Consider the following 22,720-nt stretch of genomic DNA (forward strand, 5'->3'; position numbering starts at 1 on the left):
ATTAGAATGAATGTATTACAAGAGAAAAAAATCAATACAAACAATATATAAATTAATAAATAGAATTATTGAGAGGACCATACTGGATTTCCACTATGGTCCTCTCATCTGTAGAAATGAGTAGAGAGCTAGCCTCTGTTACAATATGGGGATGCATTACTTTACTTAATTTTTGTATTTATAATATATTATTTCCTATCCACTAATGTATATTTATAAGGTCTTTTGCAAACATGATTTTCATAAATTCGTACTCAGTGGATCCAGAAGAATTTTGATCTCCCGTACGGGATTTTAGTCGTCTATCCTGCTTCGAATTCCCCTCCTGATTTTTTTTGACTCTGCATGCTTTGTGAAGAAACTTCCTCTTCAGTACTTTTGCATCTTTGATGAATTTTTGCATCTGAAATGTCAAATGTCACTAGGAGATCTAGGTCAACCTTCTCTGTATTTTGATGTGTAGTAACATGGTTTCAGAACTGATTTGATTGGAATTTCTCACTGATAGCTCATATATACATATGAGTGTAAAAGGAAGAAATGCAAACCTTTTTACTCAACCCCAGAGCAGTGACACGTGAGTGAAGAGCCACCCAAACTCTGTTTTAAATATTCACTCCAAACAGTGCTCCTGTATTCAAATTACAAAATTAGCATCTTATGAAAATAGCTCAAAGGATAAATAAAACAGGACTACTTATTTGACCTATTTTTTAACCAGATCTGAGGATTATATGTTTGAATTGATGAGTTACAGTGGGTATAATGTTGCACAAAGAGTAAGATACATTGGCTATTTTTAAACCAAGACAACATGCTGGTAAAAAAACAAGCATCTGCATGAATCTCTGAAGAGTTGCATTTATTGGCTCAATGCAACATTCTGCAGCTACCTGTTAGAACAATACCATACTCCGTGATGGAGACGGTTAGTGATTTTGATATACACTCACGGGCAATAATGAACACAGGTACGATTTATGATCGAAAAGGGTTAAAGGAACTCAGTCAAGTGTATTTTTCTGCTTGTCGTTTAGTACAGGTGCATTTTAAAAAACACTTGAAAATGTGTTGTTTTTTTTTAGCACACATGTGTATCGGGTTTGGGGGAAAACACTTGCTGTAACTTGTAGGATGTATGTGACAATTCAGATTTTTACAAGAATTTAATTTGGATTTGAAATCCGATAGCAAAGTTTGATAAATGCCCAGACTCAGGAGCTCAAACGTTTTATTTTTCTCCCCAAATTTTTTTGAGATGCATCTGTATAGGTAAGAATTAAGGAATTGGAGGGAATAACATTACCCATACAAATGTATAAAAGGCAGAGAGTAGAAAATGTGATGCTTATGCCTTATAATGACCAAACCGAACCAATTCCCAAGGTTTTCACAGAATGAAAAGACAAAATGTATGCACTGGACGGTTAATGAACATATGGCTGCTGACTGGAAAGTAACTACATTTACATGTGCTGTACTTAAGTAGAATTCTGAAGTAATTGATTATTTTTATTACTATTTTTGATACTTCCATTCTACTACATTTCAGATGGAAATTTTGTAGTTTTTACTCCACTACATTTTGTGACAGCTATAATTACATACATACATACAATACACTGTTGAGGATTAACAGTGTGGTCTCTAATCTTTTCGGCTTCTGATCTCTTACCCAAAAAAATGAGTATCCAACAATTCACAAAAAAGCAAAGATCAGAAAATTGTCCAAAAACTACTATTGACACTTTAAATACTTTAGTAATTTACTTCTTCCAAATTTTCTTAAGTAGGATTATGATTGCTGGACTAGTAAACTTAAATTACATTGTTGTATTGGTACGGTTACTTATGTAAAAGATCTGAATACCTCTGCTAGCACTGCTGATTGAGGAGGTCCTCCACCAAACCTCCCTCTGAGAAATCACAGTGACATTTTCTAAGAGTAATGATGCCCTCTGTAGGCTGTACAGGTTTGGTTTTGTGTGCTCGAGTATAGTGTTATGCGTTTTAATTGTACTAATCTAGTTCATCATCTCATTACTGCATTTAAGCCACCAGTTAATTACTTCCAACCCCTGCAGCTGTGCACCTTGGATCACATACTTTTTACATGTGCAGACATGTTGCAAAACCTCACTGTTACCTCTGCTTCAACTCCTGGTTTGCTTACATGCAGTGTGATAAACAGACACACATGACTATAACTACCAAAAAAAAAATCCATATACAGTTAGTATTGCAAACTGTTTATTTGTAGTAAATGAAAAGTGTGCAATTCAGTGAGTGGGGGAGGGGGAGAGAGAGAGAGAGAGAGAGAGAGAGGGGAGAGGCGAGGGGGTGTCAGGGACGGTCGATGTCTTTGGTCCATATTTTGGTGGTAGGGATGTCAATGATTCGGTGGGAGACAAGAAAAGGCACTTGAGTTTACAGTTGTCTCAGAAAAGTTGTCTTGACAAGAAGGACACAAGATCTACTGGAAAAATGAAGTAGATGTTTTAACCTCCATTATGCCTAATATGAATATCACATACAAAATGCCCCATGTGAGCACAAAATTATATAGCTACATATATGTATATACATAGGAAGGAATCAGAAAACAAAGTCAGGTGTGAAGAGGAAGAAGAAATGGTGAAGTGTTGGATTTATCCCCTTTGGAATTCTTTACAGGCCGAGGAAAGAAAGAAAAAGCCAGCAACTTTAAGCAGGACAAAATTTCTTTGGCGAATAACCTAATATTCCTACAGCTTGGAATGTAAAACCAAAAAAAAAAAAAAAAAAAAAAAGTGAAACGGACAAAATCCCAGATGAGGAAACTACTCTGAGTCTTGACTGAACAAGTCCAGCACCTCCAACACTAGATATATGTTGGAATAAAAGCAGATTCTGTCCTGCAACCCACCATCATTAAGCAGAGGAGAACTGGTTGAGGAATTTGGTACAATTTCCCCATCAACGTCAGTCAATAAAAATCTCCGACATAACAAAGATACCACCTTAAGCAATTAAAGGAATACACCTTCTTACTGTGACTTAGATGAGAGGATTGATAACACACGATGCTGCCGTGAGTAGCCTTCAGGCTGGAAACTTCTAACTTGGCTCTGTCCAAAGTTAACAAAATCCACCTAAATGCACCTGTAAATCTCACTCATTAACACATTACATCTTTTTTTGTTTAATCCATTAAAAAGACAATTCTCCATTTTTAAGGAGGGTTATGTGCTGGACTACATCTTGGCTTTGAGCGGTCACCAGGCCAGCAGCGGAGACTCCAGGAAGATACTGACCAAGAAATAACCTGGCACATGAACCCTGTTAAAACTGAATTATCGTTGTTGTAAAGGTTCTTGTATAAACAAGATATAGCATGTAAATTAGTGAGCTTTAGAAGTGCCGGAAACAAAGCTGTTTCCACCTCTTTCCTAGTCCCATTCAGGAATAATACTCTGCAGAAGAGATAGTTACTGTGGTTCCACGAAAAGCTCTGGGAGGCGGCTGTGTGTTGCTTTTTAATGGAGGCGGATGTACTTTTGCCAAACAACCAGTTAAGTCTTTTTTCTCGTAAAACCAGAAAATACAGTTTGAGAACACTGCTGCTGAAGCATGTGTTTCAACTTTTGGTTGCTTAACCAATTCAGTTTTCTAGTGCTTCTTCGCCTCACTGTAGAATGCCAAGCCGTAATGGACTAATTTCTGCTCCTGGAGGGAGGAAAACTATTTAACCACAGGTGTCGTTTGTTCCCCCCCAAACAGCCACAGGGGGCAACAATGAGCAAAGGTGCGATTTATGCTTTACCAGAAGTGTTTTCAAACAGTAAGAAAGGGAATGAGCATATCTCCCAAAATGTCAAACTGTTCGTTTAAGTCAATGGGTAACATACTTCATACTTATGTATCATTACAGCACATATTTACCAAAGAATGCAAGTTAGCAATCATTTCTCCATAATATTCACTACTATAATTACTGGATAATAATAATAAAAATAATAATAATCTCACTATATTCAAAAGAAGCCTATGGAGGGGAAAAAAGAGGGGGGGGCATAGTATTTTAAATTCATTTTTTTCAGAAGTCTACTTAAGGGAAGGCGACACATTATGAAGAAGCAATAATGTAACAACCAGTTTTACACTACAACCTTGCAGCTCCACATACTTGTATGCACATAACTACAAGATGATGGGACATGCGGAATCACCAGGGCTTGCTATCCCTTAATAGGAGCCCGCTGCAAGAAGATGATGAGGTATTCACCAGCTTTTTGTTCACAAACTATGGACCCTACGGTGAGACTCAACCCTAGCAACAGCCTTGAAGCGTCTACTTGGCAGCCACAGAGAAATAAAATCTGTGAAATCAATACAACCTTCCAATGCATTCATCAGTTTGTTGAATTTTACTTTCACAGACGAGATAAAGCGAGTATATAAAAAAGGGGAAGAAGAGATCTTGCAGCTTATTCTTACACATAATCATAAACCGCACGTCTGCTCTACAAGTACCGTCTGATTAGAAAAGCAGTCATGATGCAGACATCCATGTCTATAGAAAGGCAAATGTGAAGTCTCTCTGTCACTAAAGGCAAGCACGTCATTTATATGCCATTCACGTGCATATAACAACATAACACAAAGGAGAAACGGTGCATGTGGAAGAAAATCCATCTGAATAAATGTTGAGAACTAACCATAAAACAGCATGTGGACCGTTTCCTTTCTTGTGAGTTTTAACACATCATTTAACATTATTCTACAAAAGGTAATGAGCCCTCTCTCTGTTATAAAATAATGGACAGCAAGCCAAGGACAACAGCACACATGAAAGCCCAGTTGGCCAGTGAGAGCGTGATACGTCACTTCCTTGAGCAATATTTAAAGAAATGGTTTGACAACTCGCTTATTTGCTCTCTTGCAGAGTTTGATAAGAAGATTGATCCCACTCTCATGTCTGCACGGTATATACAAAGCTACAGCCAGCAGCTGATGAGCGTAGCTTAGCATAAAGGCCGGAAACAAGGGAAACAGCTAGCTTTGCTCTGTTTAGCACATAAAACCACAACTTGTAGTTTTTACACCTCAACCTTTGTACAGAGTAAACAAACAAGATAGAAAGTGTTAATTGGTGAGCTTTAGAGGTGCAGGTAGGCTGATTTTGTTACACTAGAACAGGTAACTGCTGCTGGTGATAGCTTTATAATTAGCATACAAACATCAGAGGTATCGATATTCTCATCTAACTCTTTGCAAGAAAGGGAAGGAGCTATTTCTCAAATGTCGAACTATTCCTTTAAGAGGACAACCTTGGTTACTCTCAAACACATCTAAGTCCTAGCATTAACACGTTTCCTATTGTTTGTAGCAGCCATACGAAAAGCTCTGGATTACAGTTTGATATGTTTCATTTTATACCTTGCAAACAATTAACGATAGTCTGTAGTGTTGATTGCGTGTATACTCTCCTGATGACAGAAACCCCTGTTAATGCCGGAGCTACTTTTGCACTTTCACAATGCTTTCCACGGTGAAGGCATTGAAATGGTTCTGGGAGACAAGGAAAAGAAAAAAGATCTGAGGTGCAAATCAGAGAGCTGACAAAAGCCACAGCAAAAATAGAAATAGTACTAAGAGTTCAACTTCAATAGTGCACAAATTGTTGCAGGTAGTCCTGTCAGTCTCTGGCAGACTGCTTAACTTCAAACAATTAATAAGAGACTGACAATAGCATAGCAATCAACAGAGCCTAAAGATAGAAGCTGTTACCATATCCAGAATGGGGCAAAAGGAAGAGCGATTACAGAAGAGTGAGAGATTTTAAAGTTTGAGGGATGAATAGATTGATGCAGAGAGGTGGCACTACAGCTCAACTGACGGGAATATGTAAACTTGTATTCTATTCTTCATTGAAAGGAGTTAGTAGGGGGTAGACTGTCTAGGTTATGGGGAGGGGAAGGCAAGGGTTAGTAGATGGGCTGGATTGAGCACGGGATTTCTAATGTCAAGGGCAGTGCGTCCGCGGAGGCCTTTGGGGCAGGCCGTTATGAGAGGGTCGGTCTTGGTTGTAGGAGGACGTGGAGGAACGGGAGGGGCCTCTCGAGTTGTTAAAGTGATGTGAAGTAGGACCAGAGGAGCCACTGTCACTCTGGTAGCGGTGGTTAGCACGGCCGGCATTCCTGTCATGGTAGGAACTGCCGTTGTACCGTGGGCCCGAGTGATACCCTTGTCCCTGGAAGGTACGCCTGTTGCCTTGGAAAATCTGAGAGGAGAATTACCAGTCAGAATTATTTACATGATGACAATAAACTGAATCAACATCTATGAACTGTGAGGCCACTTTACGGTGTGACCGACAAACTGCTTTTCCAGCTGACCTGTTTGTTTGGTGGAGGGCGGTTTTCACTGGGGATGCTTTGGGTCTGGGTGGGAGGAGGAGTTTCCAGCAGGCTTGGGCTGGCGACAGAAGAGGACGTGGAGCTACAGCGGGACCGATTTGAGTAGCCTGTTCGTGGATGGTAAACTGTAAAAGAAACCACAAGGTCAATCACAAACAGTATAAACTGGGACCTGTCTCAAGCAGGATTTCTAAATTTTTAGCCTAGTCTACAGTTGGGATTTGAAGGGGGGCCCTGGGTTTCAAGCAAGCGGCAACCCCCGGGTCTTAAAAGTGAAGACAATGCGAAAGTGCATTAAACCTGCATTATTTCTAATGGCCAGCAGGGGGCACCACTGGTTACAAAAGTCCATGACAAAATGATCGTACTTCTCACCTGATTACCTCAGTAAACACTTTCCTAGTAAGTGTATGGTCTTAATTGCTAGTTCCAATTTGTAAATTATGGTCCCTTTTGGAGAAAAAAAATAGATGATAAAGCAGGGTTTAGAGGGTGGCTACCTTGAGACTGACAAATTGTTACCATGCACCGTCAATGAGGATAATCATATCGACTGCACTGTGTACATTTAACAAACACCATTAAAAAAGCTTATTTAATAGCACTGCATTTAACGAGCTCTGAATTTGTTTTTGATTGCAGTGTGCTTTGCCCTCAGAACTTTGATGCTTCCCACAGTAAGTTTTCAGTTTAGGAAAGTTAATTTTAACACTTTGGTTGCCTAAAAATGTCCTGTTCTTGTTATAGCACATTTTAGTTGCTTAATTTTCTCAATGAAGTCACACAGGAAGAAGCACAAGTTATATTTAGCTTTATTTATGTGTCAACACAAAAAATGTTATGATCTCAGCTTTGGTGGCTATTGGATGTCATAACCTTTCAGTACCAGCTATATTGTGTCCATAGCACACAGTATGGGAAACCTTTAACCACTGAGAGCCGGCAGCAAAGCAAAAGCAAAGGGGTTTTTGAAGGAACAATTAGTCTTTTTGTATTTTCAGCCTTGTCTACTTCTTCTCTAAATCATCTAAAATGGCACATTTTGGCCTTGTTTTGACATTACCTACTGTCAGTCTGCTGACAAACTGCCTTATAAAAAGTGTTTTGTGATTGGTGGGGAAGACTTTTATCGTTCAGGATTAATAAATTGGGGATGGGGTGTATTTTCTGAAATTTTCATTGGAAGATAAAACTAGATGAATGAGATCTCGTACCTGATCCAAACCCTATGATGCTCGTCTTCAGCGGTTCAAGATCAAATGTAAATCTTACAGCTTTCCCAAGGTCCTCATCATATTTACGCTCACTCACAAAGTGCTGCAAGAAAAGAGACAACAAGTTATACTTACTTATAATTACCAGCATGCTACAAAATGAACCAGGTAAATGTATTGTAGCTGTTAGCGAACCCTGTCTTTCAAATATTTATGCAAGGGTTTCACCTTGGAAAAGACAAAAAACAAACAAAAAAAAAACCTTGCTACAAATTTCTTTTTCATTAGCTTTCAATAGTGACTCAACAATTAACACCCACTTCACATTTAGTCAACTGTGTACAGTCAAACACTGTGAGAAAGAGACAGAGGCCAAACTGGAGCAGCAGTGTTGCTAAAGCACCTTGATGTCTGCACGCAGTTCAGTCAACTGCTCCTCAGACATGGATGCCGACTGGTCTGTCAGCCGTCTGAGCTCCTCTGCTCTCTTCTGTCGGGCGTCCAAAATCAACACTGAAACACAAGAAATGTGATCTTAAACAGATTTGTAACTGGTTTTAGTGGAAGCTGCCTGTTGTATGAAACCTACAATAGGACCTTCAATCTTTTTTTGTGCATAGTGTTCCGGTTTCAGACTACATTTTCTCAACAGTAGATCCTCCGTATTTGCATAAGTGCAACTTGGTCGCACACTAGTTATAAAAGAAATGGCTGTTTGACAGCAAGGTAAAGTGCTAGAAAGCATATAGCATACACTTCAACCTTCTTTTAGGTGGCTAAAATATATCTAGCAGTACATTGTCAAGCTTCTGTGCAGGTACAACTCATTGTATCTATAATCTAAGGACATGCCATCCACTGGAGGCAATAGTACTTCATACAGCCCCAATTCAAAAATCCTTAACTATCCCTTTAAATGATTTGTTGATTATCAAAGTAGCAGCATACGATTATGATTTTATCATAATTTTCTGTCGGCTGATTAATCAATCAACCTATGGTTTCAGTTTTACTACAAATATTCCCTGCAATCCCAGTAAGTTTCATTTTCCTGTGAGAACTCAGCTGTAGTCTTTTGAAATGACAAGTACAAAGTGCATCTGACGTGGCACCTAAAAAAAAATAAAGAGGTAAACAAGGGTCAAAGATAAAGCGGTTTTCAAATCAAGACACTATATGCTAATGTGAAGCTGCAGAAGTGACAGACACAAGCGTCATAAATTAAACACATCTCTATGTTTTAACTCAGTTAATGTTCTAATACATTTCACCTGCGCTTCAAACAAAGGAGCAGTTAAATCTACATACAGTAGCTATGATCTCCATAACAGTGTCAACTACTTAAAACCACATGTCCTGTGACTGCACTGCTTCCTGGTGTACTCGCGGAAAAGCTGAAGAAACGTAGCATCTCTTCTACGCTGGACGCCTCTCCCTGTATGATGCTGAGTATCAATGTTAAACAGAGAATCAACACAGAAGTGCTGCTTTCTGCTTTTTTCTGTCACAAAAAATAAAAACAGACACGTACCTCTGTTTTAGATTTATATACTTCACAATAGTATAGCTGAAATGATTTGTCGGTTAAATGATCGGGTTGATCGACAGATCGCCTGTTTTGATAATCGATTAATGAAGACATTTGTTCTAGTTCTTTAGTAATAATTTGCTGTTTTTCAACATTTCATATTATTTTAAACAATTGTTTTGTTGATTGGACAAAACACCACATTTGAGAAGTATTCTTTTATTTACTGATTTTATTTAAACAATACTTACTATAAAAACTATTTTGATGATCGATTAATTGTTTTTAATCAAAAATGCAAAAACAAATCTATAGTTCCAGGTTATCAACTGTGAGTATTTGCAGTTTGCCGACTGTCTTATGTGATAGAAAACTGAATATCTTTGGGTTTTGGAAAGTTGGTCGGACAAAACAAGCAATCTGAAGAAGACGCCTTGGATTTAAGGAATTTGTGATTAGTCTGTTAAATGTCAGAAACTAGTGAAAAATGGCAAATAATTCATTGATCAATTGAGAGGAATTATTTGGTAGGTTAATTTATAATTAAAATACAGCCCAAGATATTAGTAGCAGCTGCAGTGCTGCTACCTACCGTACCACAGAAGGGATCAATCAGAATCATTAGATACCAAATAATATAAAACCTTAAATTATTTTTTTTTGCTATTTGTATATCTACATTCAGAGCCGTTTATCAGTTTTTTTTTTTCCTGCAGGGAACGAAAGGTTATAAAAGAAACCATCAGTTAACACAAGAAGCAGATTAGTAGAAGCTAAATTTTGAGAAACCTGGCTTTTGTAATGCCGAAGAAATACTAGAGTTTCTTCGCTTTCCTCTCAATTCCCCACACACCTTCCACAAAGACAGCATTGAGTCTCCCCTGACACCTGACACTATTCACTCTGTCCAGGCCTGAAACACACAGCACTCTACACTGAGAGGACAGAATAGAGTATGGCCTACTTGTACAAATATGCAGTCTTGCTCTGTCATGTTTTAGACACACACACACACACACACACACACTAGGTATATTCCCCTGAGGGCACCACTGCAGTTCTGAGGAAACTAGGACTTGCTGTTCCACAACAATCTCTTTTACTACTATTCTGGAGGTGATTTAGGTCAGATTCTCCAAGCCCTCGAGTCAGGTGATCATATTATGTGAAGAATACTAACAGCTCCTGGGTGGTATGAGACATGCTGGGTTTTGGTTCAGTACATTCACCACACACTTGAAAATACAGTACTTACTGGACTCTGCTTTCACTTTGTCCATTTCTCCCAGTAGAGTTACTTCTCTGTCCATTAAACTAAAAAAAAAGAAAAAAAAAAAAAGAGAGAGATCATTTTACTTTACTCAGTACAAGATAAGAAGAAATATTGTGAACAGTGACTTTGCACTGAGATTGCAAAGCAATTCCAGTAACAAAGAGGTGGCTGCACACTTTGGGATCAGAAATACAGCAGCGTCTGATACACTGTGTGATATTAGTAGTAACATAATGCAGTTCTCCCTTGTGCCATAGAACAGCATATGAGCGCCATTATCACGTGACCGTGAGACATGATCATAACCCTGAGAGTATTATTGTGTTTATGCCACAGTTTAGTTGCTCAGCAGCTACTAAGACAAAAAAAGTGAATGAGAAATTTCATTTAAATCATGGGAAGGAAAACAGTTCCATAATATAGGTAGCTAGTAGAATGGTTAGAAGTGATGGGTAAAATATTACTCCGGTGGCATTTTTTGAACACTGGTACCATGGAGCTACGAGTGGGTAACCATTTTGTTTGTATTGTTCGTCCCAAGGATGCACATGCATGAATGCAAGTATACAGGCACACACAGACATTCAGGGAGGTGGGGTGGTTTGCATCTGATGCCCCCCAACTATTACAAGCCAGTGGTAGTGGTGGGAGCTAAGAGAGGTGCTAAATGGATTTCACATTCAGCTTAGAATATTGACAGGAAACCACAGGATAATCATAGTGAACAGCTTGAAAATTAGAGTAATGCAGAGGTGGGGCGCGAGTGCTCTCATCCGCCTCTACTCTGGTCATCCCTGCCATGACCAGAGGCAGATTTTAGAAGAAATTTATTCACCAGCTCTGGAGCTCAGCAAATGTCTGCTTCATTCTCTTGATTGAGGAGTCCATCTCCTCCTTGACCACCATCCTGTAGCGAGTCAGTGAGGCAGTGCATCTCTGCAGGTCCTTCACAGAGCGGTCAATGTTAGAAGCTGAGGGGTAAATGTTAAACATTAGTTAGGCACATGTTGCAGAAGAAGTGCTACGATGCATTTGGTCCCAGACTAAGTTTTCACCATGCCTTGGAAAGGCTGGATTAGGAGTAAGAAAAATAGTTTACTAACCTATCTTCTTGGCTCCTGACGATCCTTGCTCATCAGTGGTGGGTGCTAATAAGGGAGTGGGTGGATGTGAATTTGAGCCTGGCCTCTGTCGGGTCTTGTTGCCTCTGGGACCCTGGTGATTCCTCCCTCCTTGCTGTAAAGCGGGACTTGGAGCACTACCTGGACTTTCTGCTTCTGCACCTGTGAGAAGACAGAGTAAATTAGATAATTTCCAAACCAACTGTCCCCAAAACTGCTTTAAAAAAAAAAAGAGATAAGCCAGAATAGTCAACCAGTCTGTCAGCAGTTTGAGTATTTGAGTTAGATGCTTTCCTAAAAACCTTTAGATTCCTTAAGTGCAATACAAGTTATCAAAAACAGTGAAAACAGTGGGATTTGGTATGATAATTTGTACATAAATTGGACAATTGTGCATTTAGCAAAAGATTATGGAACAATATATACAGTCACAGAAAGCAACAACACAGACAAGGTTTTGGGCCTCAATGAAATTCATATTTTTTTCAAAAGCTCTCAACTACACTAACTTTTCATAAATTGCTAGTTTTGATCTAATGAATGCTACCTGTTCATTAGGAGGTACTCGTACGTGAAATTTGATCATCAAAATTGCCATCACCAAATTTTTATATTTGGCTGCTTGTTCGTGGGAAAGTTTAATTCACAAAAATGTTACCCAAGAGTAAAAGCAAGAAATTCAACAGTGCGGATTTCTGTTATCAGAAATCAGCAGATGCAAACACAGCAAAAGTAGCAGTCTCAGTAGTCACATTAGCTGTCAATGCTGTGTCATCAAAGTAGAATGGTTTTCTGACAATGTTATTTCTTATGTAGTAAAATGGTCCATGACTTGGATGGAAGACGGTTAATGGGATGTGAATGTCACACAGACAGACATTTTATACAGTAGGTGATGTAATGCAGAGGAGTGACATTTGCTCGTCCATGCAAAATAGTTGGAGGCCAGAAGCTTGGTGACAAGGACTTTTCGCAGGGATAGTGGTGAACCACTAAGTTAAAGTAAAGGTTCATTTTGCAAAACTTCTTTTGCTCAGACGGCCTTTTCCGTGAAAGGAGCAAAGAATTGCTACCTAAACACTTGAAAACTGCTGCAAACTTCACCACTTTTAAAAGAGAGGCCAAGTCCTGGTTAGTTCAGCAACAAATGTGTACTCACATCTAGTTTACTGTAGTTAGCATTACATGTTTTTATTGTATTTTGACTTATGCATTTTACCTCCTTTTATCTTGTGTTATATTGTAATGTCATCATCATCATCATCTTGTATTTTCTTTCATAACTGTTTTAATGTTTTATTTCTTTAAAAGCCCTTTTTAGGGACAGGTGTTGCAAATTAGCAATTGCTTAAAACAGAACACACACATTGGATTGCTGTTTTCAGTTTATCTTTGTTAGATGAATCGGTCCCTAATACAAATAAGCCAAATAAATAAAAAGAAAAAAAGAGAGATGCTAACTGCTCAGAAACAATAGCTCTCAGGGCTTCTCTCTACTATTGGGTTTACTTTCCCCTGGCATTTCATTCACTATTGAACATCATTTCATTCAATAAAATTTATTCAAGGAGGGAAAATGAAGCTCTCTGAGCTAACAAGAGTGCCAATGGACACTTAACAAACTCATTAGCTTGTTAGCTAACTGGACGATAAGTTCACAGTTTAATAAAAAGACGTGTATGTACCAATGGCTACTATCTCGTGACTGTCTAGTACAAACCATTGCGCTTTTATGGTAAATTATCTTCCATAACAGTTTTCACAACAGAGGAGGTTAATAAAAGTAATTAGTTCCAGACAGCTAAAAATCTATGATGGCTTCCTCTATTTTGGACTCTCCATCCCCTCAAAGGTCAGCACTTTCAAGACAACCTGTAATTTATTGGTCAACAGCGCAAATTCACTAGTAGAAGTTCACCAACGTTGATCTCAATGTGGAACATTTAGCCTGAAATTGTTTTATCTTTAAATGGTGAAATGGCAAATCAGAGCAGACTTTTACATATCTATATCTATGCTGATTGAAGCAGGTAATCCTCACCCCAGCATGACAATGTCCTAAAAATAATAATAAATATAAATCACTTCTAATCCCTCAGCCCTTCATCATTTATCAGAGCTGTTGATTACCGGTGGTTTCGGATGTAGCGGGCTCAGAGTCCAGCTCAGCGGCATCCAGGGAGGCGGAGTCCAACTGTTCACTCAGAGAATCAAGTGACTCTCCATCCATTACCGATCCGTTGGCATGAAAGCCATTCATCTCATTCTTGTCCTCCTCGGGCAATCTGGTCTCAGGTGGAGCAGGCTCTGCTGTGGCCTCTGGCTGAGGCTTGGGCTTCTTTTTCTTCTTGGGCTAAACATGGAGATATCAGTGTCAAACTTCTTTGTGTAAATTCACTTTGCTCACTGTACCTATCCTAATCAGAGCTGTGACTTGGACCAATTCACTGTGCACGCGGACACATGTGCGCGCACACATGCACACGTTTTAATTTAAGCTACAGCTGGATTACAAATTGTGAAATTCACATGCCCTGCCTTAATCTTTAGTTTGTAATTAAGGAAGGGCACTTTGCTCATCTAATTTTAGTAACTACAGCAATTACAAACAAATACTTCAAAAACTAGGGCTGACATAAAATATGCTGACTCAACAATGAGCCATCTAAGATGCAGGCATTCTGGTTCTCACCTTCTTTTTGCCAGTGACATTCCACTCCTTCAGGATCTCAACTGCGCTGCCTGAGGTATAAAGCAAACAACCATGACGCAGGAACACAGTGAGGCATGACAGACTTCAAACTCTTGTAATACCGATCTCAATATCTGATTGAGGCGTAGTGTAGACACCACTAATCACAACACAAACAAAGCAGTGTGACGTTCAGGAACAACCTTCTTGTTCTATATTTAAACTTGCAAAACTATAAAGGCATGCAAATGACGCTCAGACCTCTGAATACAAAACACATGCATGTTCTGAAGGTTGTGTTTAGCAGCAGCAATGTGGGCAGCATGCCATGACAAGGTCATACTGGAAATACATTATACTGTAGTATATTACAGAATTATTGTGGCAGACATAGATTATTCTTCATGTGGTGTAATTATCACTGTCTTTAAGCCATACTTGTTGTAAAATATGCAATACTACCAGTTTTGTGGTAGCATGTATAATTATGCAAATATTTATAAGAGGAAGCTTTAAGGGCCAATAATTTCCCACTGCTGAGGTCAAACACTTGACATCCTCATACCTTCTAAGAAAGCTTGAACGGCCTTGTCCACACAGTTCTCGAAATGCTGTAACACTAGCACAATCTCATTGTTACTTTTGTTGGGGACAACCGCCCTGACAGCACTGATCTGTAAAATAAAGTATGAAGGGAACAGGTTTTAATATCCTCTAAAACAACATTCAAGATGACTCAACATTTACTGTAAATTCACAATTAAGGTATTTCAACATTTAATTAACACCTGGCTTAAGGACACAGCAATGAACTCTAGTTTTATTACTCTCCTCTCTATAAAAAGAGTCAGTTTTATTTTTTGCAAAGGAAGAAAGAAGGTGCGTATTATACAAACTAGCAGCTCTAATGCAAATACTCACAATTTTTATTTATTATGTTTTGGGTAGCTCGTGAGAAGAACCAAAATATTTGTTAGCAGTGTTGGCACTAATTCTTTACTGGTGCTTACATTCAGTGTAGCTCTATTTTGAGCTACACTGAATGTAAGCACCAGTAAAGAATTAAAACCCTGAAAAATTGTTTTTAATTAAAACCAAAACCTTAATAATTAGCCATGAAAACATTATGACACCATGTGAAACTGTTTACTGTCCCAAATTATTTATAATAATTGAATTCATTATAAATGAACAGCTTTAAAGACGACGAGACTCATCACGAGACTAAATAATGATATACCTTAGGCGAAGTAATTTCTTAATGGGATTTCAGTGGGATCTAAAGTGTTGAGCGATTTAACATCTCAGTAACTGCTACAGACACAGATAAGTTAACTCTCATCAAGTCAAGAATAACCTAAGACTCAAGACTGGCTCTAAACATTGCATTTTTCCTTTAGTAACACTATAATTGTTGCTCATGCTCTGACAACCTACCCTCTCGTGTCTACTGTTGCCCAAAAGCAGCTCATTAGGAATCTGCTGTGCAGAGCCCACAACTAATGAAGCTGAATGTCAAGGCTTAGGAGCTAATCCACCAACTACAGAACGATTAATTCATTAGTTGTCAACTATTACATTTGTTGGCAACTATTTTGATAATCAATTAATCTGTTTGAGTATTTTTTTTTTTTTTTTTTTTATCTAAATTCTCTGATTCCAGTTTCTTAAACTTGAATATTTTCTGATTTCTTCTCTCCTCTGTGACAGTAAACTGTACATCTTTGGGTTGTGGAAAAAACAAAACATTTGAGGAAGTTTGGGCTTTGGGAAACACTGATCAACATTTTTTTTTTTACAATTTTATAGACCAAACTACAAACCGATTATTCAAAAAGGAAAGTAATCGTTAGTTGCAAACCTACAACCAACACAGAGCGGAAATATTTAATTTTGGAAACATTAGTCCTTAATGTTACACACCTTTTGTGATTTTACATTTCAAATGTAACCCTTCACTAAAGAACCTGCAGGCTCTCTGCGCCAGCCATGTGCAGTATAAACCTTACCTTCTCCTTCATCCTCTCAGCTGTTCCTCCCTGGGACATGGCCATTTTTGAGCGAGTGTCAAACACCACCCCAGATGTATCTGGAAAAATATAACAAAAAGGAAACTCCATTGTCTGTTTGGGCCTTGAATCATATTTGCAAACCACTGTAGGTCAACATTTGCTAAACAAAACAGCCACAAGGCACCTTCACAGATTTCCTGGAAAGAGCAGTCGGCTACGTTCAAGAATCATGTTCAGAAACACTTTGCAACGGCAGACTTGTGCTTGTGAAGCCATTTGTCTTTGTCACCAAGCAAAAAGCTGACACTTTTTATCAAAATCAAAGATTTGCATCGTGGAGGTGGAAGGACATGTTAGTTAGGCGTTTAAGCACAGCCACTTCAGCTACCAGCACAAGCAGCAAACACTTGTGAAAACAAAAAGAAATTAAAACTCATCACGTGTCTGGAATCTGCAGCTGATTTAAATGACTATAAACCAATGAAGGTTTTCAAAAAGACATTGTCGTAAGAGGATGAACCTCAGGGTCTCTGTCATCAGAGTTAAGGTAAAGAAATAAAAAAATATATATTTTCAACAAAAGGTCTAAGGTCATTTCTTTTTAAAAGTTTGAAACAAACTCTTACAGCTGAGTATGACAAGTCAGGGTAAAGTCCAAAGTTAATCTATGGCCATTTAAAGACAGGAGAAAACAGCTGAGCCCTTGTAAAAGTTGTTTTTCCCATGCATGAAAGTAGGTTAATGTCTGCAAATGTTCACAGCATTTCTCTTTACAACAATTCAACAAGTATTGCAGTCTGTTAGTCTGTACTAATTTTAGGACCACTCACATAGTTTCCAGTTAAAAACAACTATGCACAAAATTACTTGTTAAATAACTTACAAAAAGTATGATCGACCTGTAACTAAATGCTGTAGCCATTTAAAAAAATGTGTTTCTATACTAAAATATTAAAAATATAGATTTTTATATTTATATTATTTAAATAAAGAAAGCAAATACATACCCTTTTGGCTGTTTTTCTTTGCCATGTCGTCACACAGAGGTATCGTGGAAATGATTGGTTGAAAGGTTTGGTTGTATACTTCCTCAAGAGCTATAATAACCCTTCAAATATGTTTAAGCTGCCTTTCAAATAAGTGTGTTAAATTTCACTGTGAGTTTTCCTTGTTCGAAATGACGCCAGCAACTGGCAGGAGAGTTGGAAGAACAGATCAGGCATACACCATTTAGGCAAAGATGCAGGTTTTCCTCTTGTTTCTCCACCACGTTGATCCAAACCTGTGGGGAAAAGGAAAAAATAAATAAATCAGCTGCGTTATGAGAACCAATGATTGAAAACACTTACATTGAAAGTAACTGTAGCCGTTATGTATGAAGCAAAAATGCACAGACACTAAATCTCCACTTTTGTGAGATATAAAAATATTAATGCAAATCAAATGAAATCCATTTCTCCTGGCTAAAAAATATGAATGAAAACCAGATTTTAATAAGTTATTGTCTGTCTGGCAGAGCATTCTCAAAAAAATCTGCAGTTAATATTGTCCTTGGCAAGAAGGCTGCATTTAGTTTGGAAGAAAAAAAGTTAGTAGGACTGTAGAGAAACACATCTTTCAAGGTTATTTCTCCCTTTTCTCAGTTCCCTGCAGGAGTGTTGGGTGATTATGTTATGAGGTCTACACAGAATATTCACCATGCCTTCATGCTCTGGGCCCTCTGAATGGGCTGATGATGACTTTAACTGACAAATGTTTTTAATAGGCATGATCAAGAACTTCCTCAAAAATCTGTCACAGAAAAAAGTATGCGAACCCTTTAGAATGACCTGGATTTCTGCATAAATTGGTCATAAAATGTTACCTGATTTTCATCTAAGTCACAACAATAGACAAACACAGTCTGGTTAAACTGATTCCACACAAACATTGAAAACTATGTTTTCATTGAACACACTGAGTGAACAGTCAGTGCATGGTGGAAAAAGAATGTGGGCCTCTAGGATAATAACTTTTCCAAAAGCTAATTGGAGTCAGAAGTCAGCCAGCTTGAAGTCCAATCAATAAGACGAGATTGGAGATGTTGGTTAGAGCTGCCCTGCCCTATAAAAACACAATTTTAATTTTGCTATTCCCATGAAGCATTGCCTGATGCGAACCATGCCTCGAGCAAAAGAGCTCTCAGAAGACCTAAGATTAAAAATTGTTGACTTGCATGAAGCTGGAAAGGGTTATCTCTAAAAGTCTTGATGTCCATCAGTCCACAGTAAGACAAACTGTCTATATGGGAAAAGTTCAGCACTGTTGCTACTCTAGGAGTGGCCGTCCTGCAAAGATGACTGCACGAGAACAGAGCAGAAAGCTCAACGAAGTTAAGAAGGATCCTAGCGTGTCAGCGGAAGACTCAACATGCTGACGTCTCTGTTGACGACTCTACAATACATAAAAGAACAAGAAGAAGTTCATGGGAGGACACCACAGAGGAAGACACTGCTGTCCAAAAAAACACAGCTGCACTTGTGAAGTTTGCAAAAGAGTGCCTGGATGTTCCACAGCACTACTGGCAAAATATACTGTAGACAGATGAAACCAAAGTTGAGTTGTTTGGAAGGAACACAGAATCCTATGTGCGGAGGAAACAAGGCACAGCACACCAACATCAAATACCTCATCCCAACTGTGAGGTATGGTGGAGGGGGCATCATGATTTGGCTGCTTTGCTGCCTCAGGGCCTGGAGTTGTTATCATCGACGGGAAAATTCCAAAGTTTATCAAGACATTTTGCAGGAGAATGTAAGGCCATCTGTCTGCCAGTTGAAGGTCAACAGGATGATGCAACACGACAACGACCCAAAGCACAGAAGTAAATCAACAGAATGGCTTCAGGAGAAGAAAATACACCTTCTGGAGTGGACCAATCAGAGTCCTGACCTCAACCCGACTGAGATGCTGTGGCATGACCTCAAGAGAGCGATTCACACCACACATCCCAAGAATATTGCTGAACTGAAACAGATTCGTAAAGAGGAATTGCCAAACTTCACTCCTGATCTGATCTGAAACTACAGGAAACGTTTGGTTAAGGTTATTGCTGCCAAGGAAGGTCACAACCAGTTATTAAAGCCAAGGGTTCACATACTTTTCCCACCCTGCACTGTGACTGTTTCCACAGTGTGTTCAATAAAAACATGGAAAGATATAATTGTTTGTGTGGAGTTAGTTTAACCAGACTGTGTTTGTCTATTGTTGTGACAAAATCAGATCACATTTTATGACCAATTTATGCCGAAATCCAGGTCATTCCAAAGGGTTTGCATACTTTTTCCTGCGACTGTACGTTGGATGTTCATAGAGCCAAACTCATAACTGATGGCACAAATGGTTCCAGCATTATAACTGAAATAAAGATTTTTGACTATAGGCCTTTGAACTCAGTTATGCCTTGAAATGGCAATGTGCTTTTAATTTTCACAACTCACAAAATTAAACTGTAAAATTGGCCACTGAGGAAGCTGACTAGCGGTCAGACTAATAATACAGAGAGTTTCACTTCATAATATTACATAATTTCTCTGTTCTCAAATTCAATCTGCAATTGACTGTTTTTTCAAGTAGAGAAACATTTTTGTAAATTAAAAAAAAATAGACACATCCACACTTTTTTAGCAGAGGGGGAAAAAAAAAATCTGCAAACCTCTGAAGACAATTCTTGGTGGTGAAATGATGCCATCACTTACTCTACTAATATCCCAATTCCTATTACTGACTACTGCGTAATATGTCCCTTTAACCAGACCTTCAGCAACTTGACTCAATTTTATGGCCCCCACCCCCTTTTAGGTTTCTGTCCCTGGTTCTCTAGAAAGGGAAACTTAAAAAGCTGTACAAACCCACACCCTCCTGATTATGACTTGGCATGCCACAGTCCTGGTTCCACCACACCTTTGCAAGCGTCAGACTGACATAAGCACAATCAACAAGTGACACTGCAGCAGCCAGTCACGCAAAGACTAGGATGCATTATGTTTATCAAGAGGGATGGTGCTCGAGTCCTCAAGAGAGCCAGGTGCACTTGTGTTGAGTGATGCCATTCAGTGCTAACTCAGCAATCAAATAAACACTGGTGACTGAAAAGCTTGAATTGAAGAAGTTGACAAATTTAAATAAGGCCGTTATGTGCGACACATCCAAGAGGAAATTAAGAGGTGTTTCTGTCACACTGAGAAACCACTGTCAATCTCAAACAAGACTGTAGGGACATCAGTTTTTATGGAGGTCAACTTTTAAGTTTAATTTGAAATATTTTCAATCGCTAATGCCAAATAACGCAGACAGAGAAACATCGAGAAACCAGTTGTCTCTGTGTGTATAGTATTAGTCATTGAACACGGAGCACTTCTTAATCCAGACTAGAAAACTAAACATCCTTAATTGAAACAGGTAATATTGCATTTCAGCTAGCTTATCAGATAAGCATCCCTGTCATCATATGCCGCAGTTAAGCAAGCATGATCAATTCATTTGTTTCTACAATTCGGCCTGCTGCAGAAGTCAAATTAGCCTCGGGCTAACAAATCCAAATTGACACAGTGTCCTACAATCTCAGAAAAATGATAACCCTAGCGTTAGCGTCAACAGCTTCACGAATACCATCCATCAAATATCCAACTCCGTGTTAATGTTGGTCAACTAATCTTGTCTGCTGGACGGTGTGGATAAAATCTGAAATGTTAGCAGAATATGGAAACGTTGGATAAGTTAACTTCGAGCTGAATTTTCCTTGCACACACAAAACAGGGTCCCCCGTTCAGTGCTTAATTTCAAAGCAGCCCATTTCAACACATTTGGCTGAAGTCCGGAGGTTACGTTAACGATAGCTTGCTAACATCACCTAACGTTGCGTTTTGTGCTTAGCTTTGCAAGGCTCTGCGATGCCGGTGCACCGGCCGCAATTATTTTCCATTAACGTTAAATTCTCAAAACAACACTGACAACGCAGCATAAAGTATGAACGCCTTCTTCATGGATGGACCTTTGAATGCAACCTTAGCTAGCGCGCAGCTAACAGGCTGCTGGCTTTTATTATTCAAAGCTCTGTTGTACCGTTAAGGCTAGCCATCCTTTGGCCCCGCAACTGAACTGCTAAGCTCCTATTATTAAAGCATTCGTTTTTAAAACCCTGATCAGTTCGCTGTGTTAGCAGCTAAAAAATATAAAATACGTACTTATTGCCAAGAAAACCGAACAGTAGATTCTGGAAACGGGTCAGCGCAGCTCCTACCGCCAGTCGTCTTTAATGCCAAGTAGTCTGCTGTGGGCAATATTTTCCCAGACTAGACTCCTTCGTGGTTGCCAGGTTGGAATCAAAGAACCCCCTTTTAATTTGTATCGCTTTTCAAACATTTTTGAAAAGGTTTCTAGGTGCTTCCAAAAGGCTTCATACCAAGGCACTCGCGCGACATCTCGATATATCAGTCCAAGTTATGTATGTTAAAGTGTGTTAAAAAAGAAAACAAAGAAGAAAAACCACACCTACACCATACAGTAAGTATTGTCATTAATATGATTGTTTATATCATTATTATTGGGTATTTATACCCGCATTATCTTTATAATTAAATATCTTCTCCACACATTTCAAGTCAAGTCAGTTTATTTCACAAATCACAAATTTGCCTCAAGGGGCTCTATGATCATTATAGCATAAGAGACCCTCTATCCTTAGACCCTCAGTCTGGATGAGGAAAAACCCCTCATTAAATGGAAGAAACTTCTGGAGGATCAACAGAGGAGGGATCCCTCTCCCAGGACGGACATACATGCAAAAGATGTTGTGTGTACAGAGTAGACAAGCATACTAGCTTTACAGTGTGGACAACCAGCGCAACAAAATTATGGATATATTTTAAACAGATATCGTCATTGCCCTCATGATCTGTTTTCTTATTTTTATATATTAGCACCATACATTAGTTTTTCACTTAGTGAGAAAAAAGTAAATATTCTTCTTTTCAAACTACTGACACTAGCTGTATTAAACGGTTAAGTTTTAACAGCATTCATTTATGGAAGCAGAACAAGCTGTACAGTAAGCTGGTTTACAACCTGGGAGGATTCATATGCTTGTAGATGATAAGAATGCCCGAGATATGGGTGCATACCATAAATTAAATGCTCTAAACAGGACATATAATCACTAAAGATGCTAAGGTGGAGTTGTGTCATCGAATTTCCTGCTTCCGGTAATGTAATTGTCCCTTTTGACAAACCAATACAAGGCCAGTATAATGATAAAATGTATTTCCACAGAAGGCAGACATGTTTCTTGAATATAACTGACACACTATTTTAGTTATTATTATTTATTAGTGGCCTTGTTTGTCAGATCAACAGCTCCCCAAGGTCTCTGACTTGATAACTGGGACAGAGAATCTAGGTCTAACAGATTTCTACTTCTGTGTCTCAGGCCCCAGGACAATCAT

At 38.7% G+C, this 22,720-nt stretch overlaps 1 protein-coding gene across 1 annotated transcript; it reads right to left on the reverse strand.

Annotated features, from left to right (window-relative positions):
- Nucleotides 1–2,228: 2,228 nt before the first annotated feature.
- Nucleotides 2,229–21,582, reverse strand: spats2 (spermatogenesis associated serine rich 2). The gene is made up of 13 exons (XM_038721981.1): nt 21,464–21,582; nt 17,246–17,520; nt 16,236–16,315; nt 14,792–14,900; nt 14,227–14,276; nt 13,665–13,887; nt 11,517–11,696; nt 11,249–11,384; nt 10,396–10,454; nt 8,016–8,125; nt 7,613–7,715; nt 6,378–6,523; nt 2,229–6,262 (listed from the first exon to the last, which is right to left on the reverse strand). Exons 2-13 carry the CDS (start codon nt 17,268–17,270, stop codon nt 6,005–6,007), a joined length of 1,479 nt encoding a protein of 492 aa, XP_038577909.1. The 5' UTR covers nt 17,271–17,520; nt 21,464–21,582; the 3' UTR covers nt 2,229–6,004.
- Between the last annotated feature and the right edge of the window lie 1,138 nt (nt 21,583–22,720).

This window comes from Micropterus salmoides, unplaced genomic scaffold, assembly GCF_014851395.1.
Source record: "Micropterus salmoides isolate LMB-PRFRI ecotype aquatic unplaced genomic scaffold, ASM1485139v1 Ms_hic_scaffold_16, whole genome shotgun sequence".
Lineage (NCBI taxonomy): Eukaryota > Metazoa > Chordata > Actinopteri > Centrarchiformes > Centrarchidae > Micropterus > Micropterus salmoides.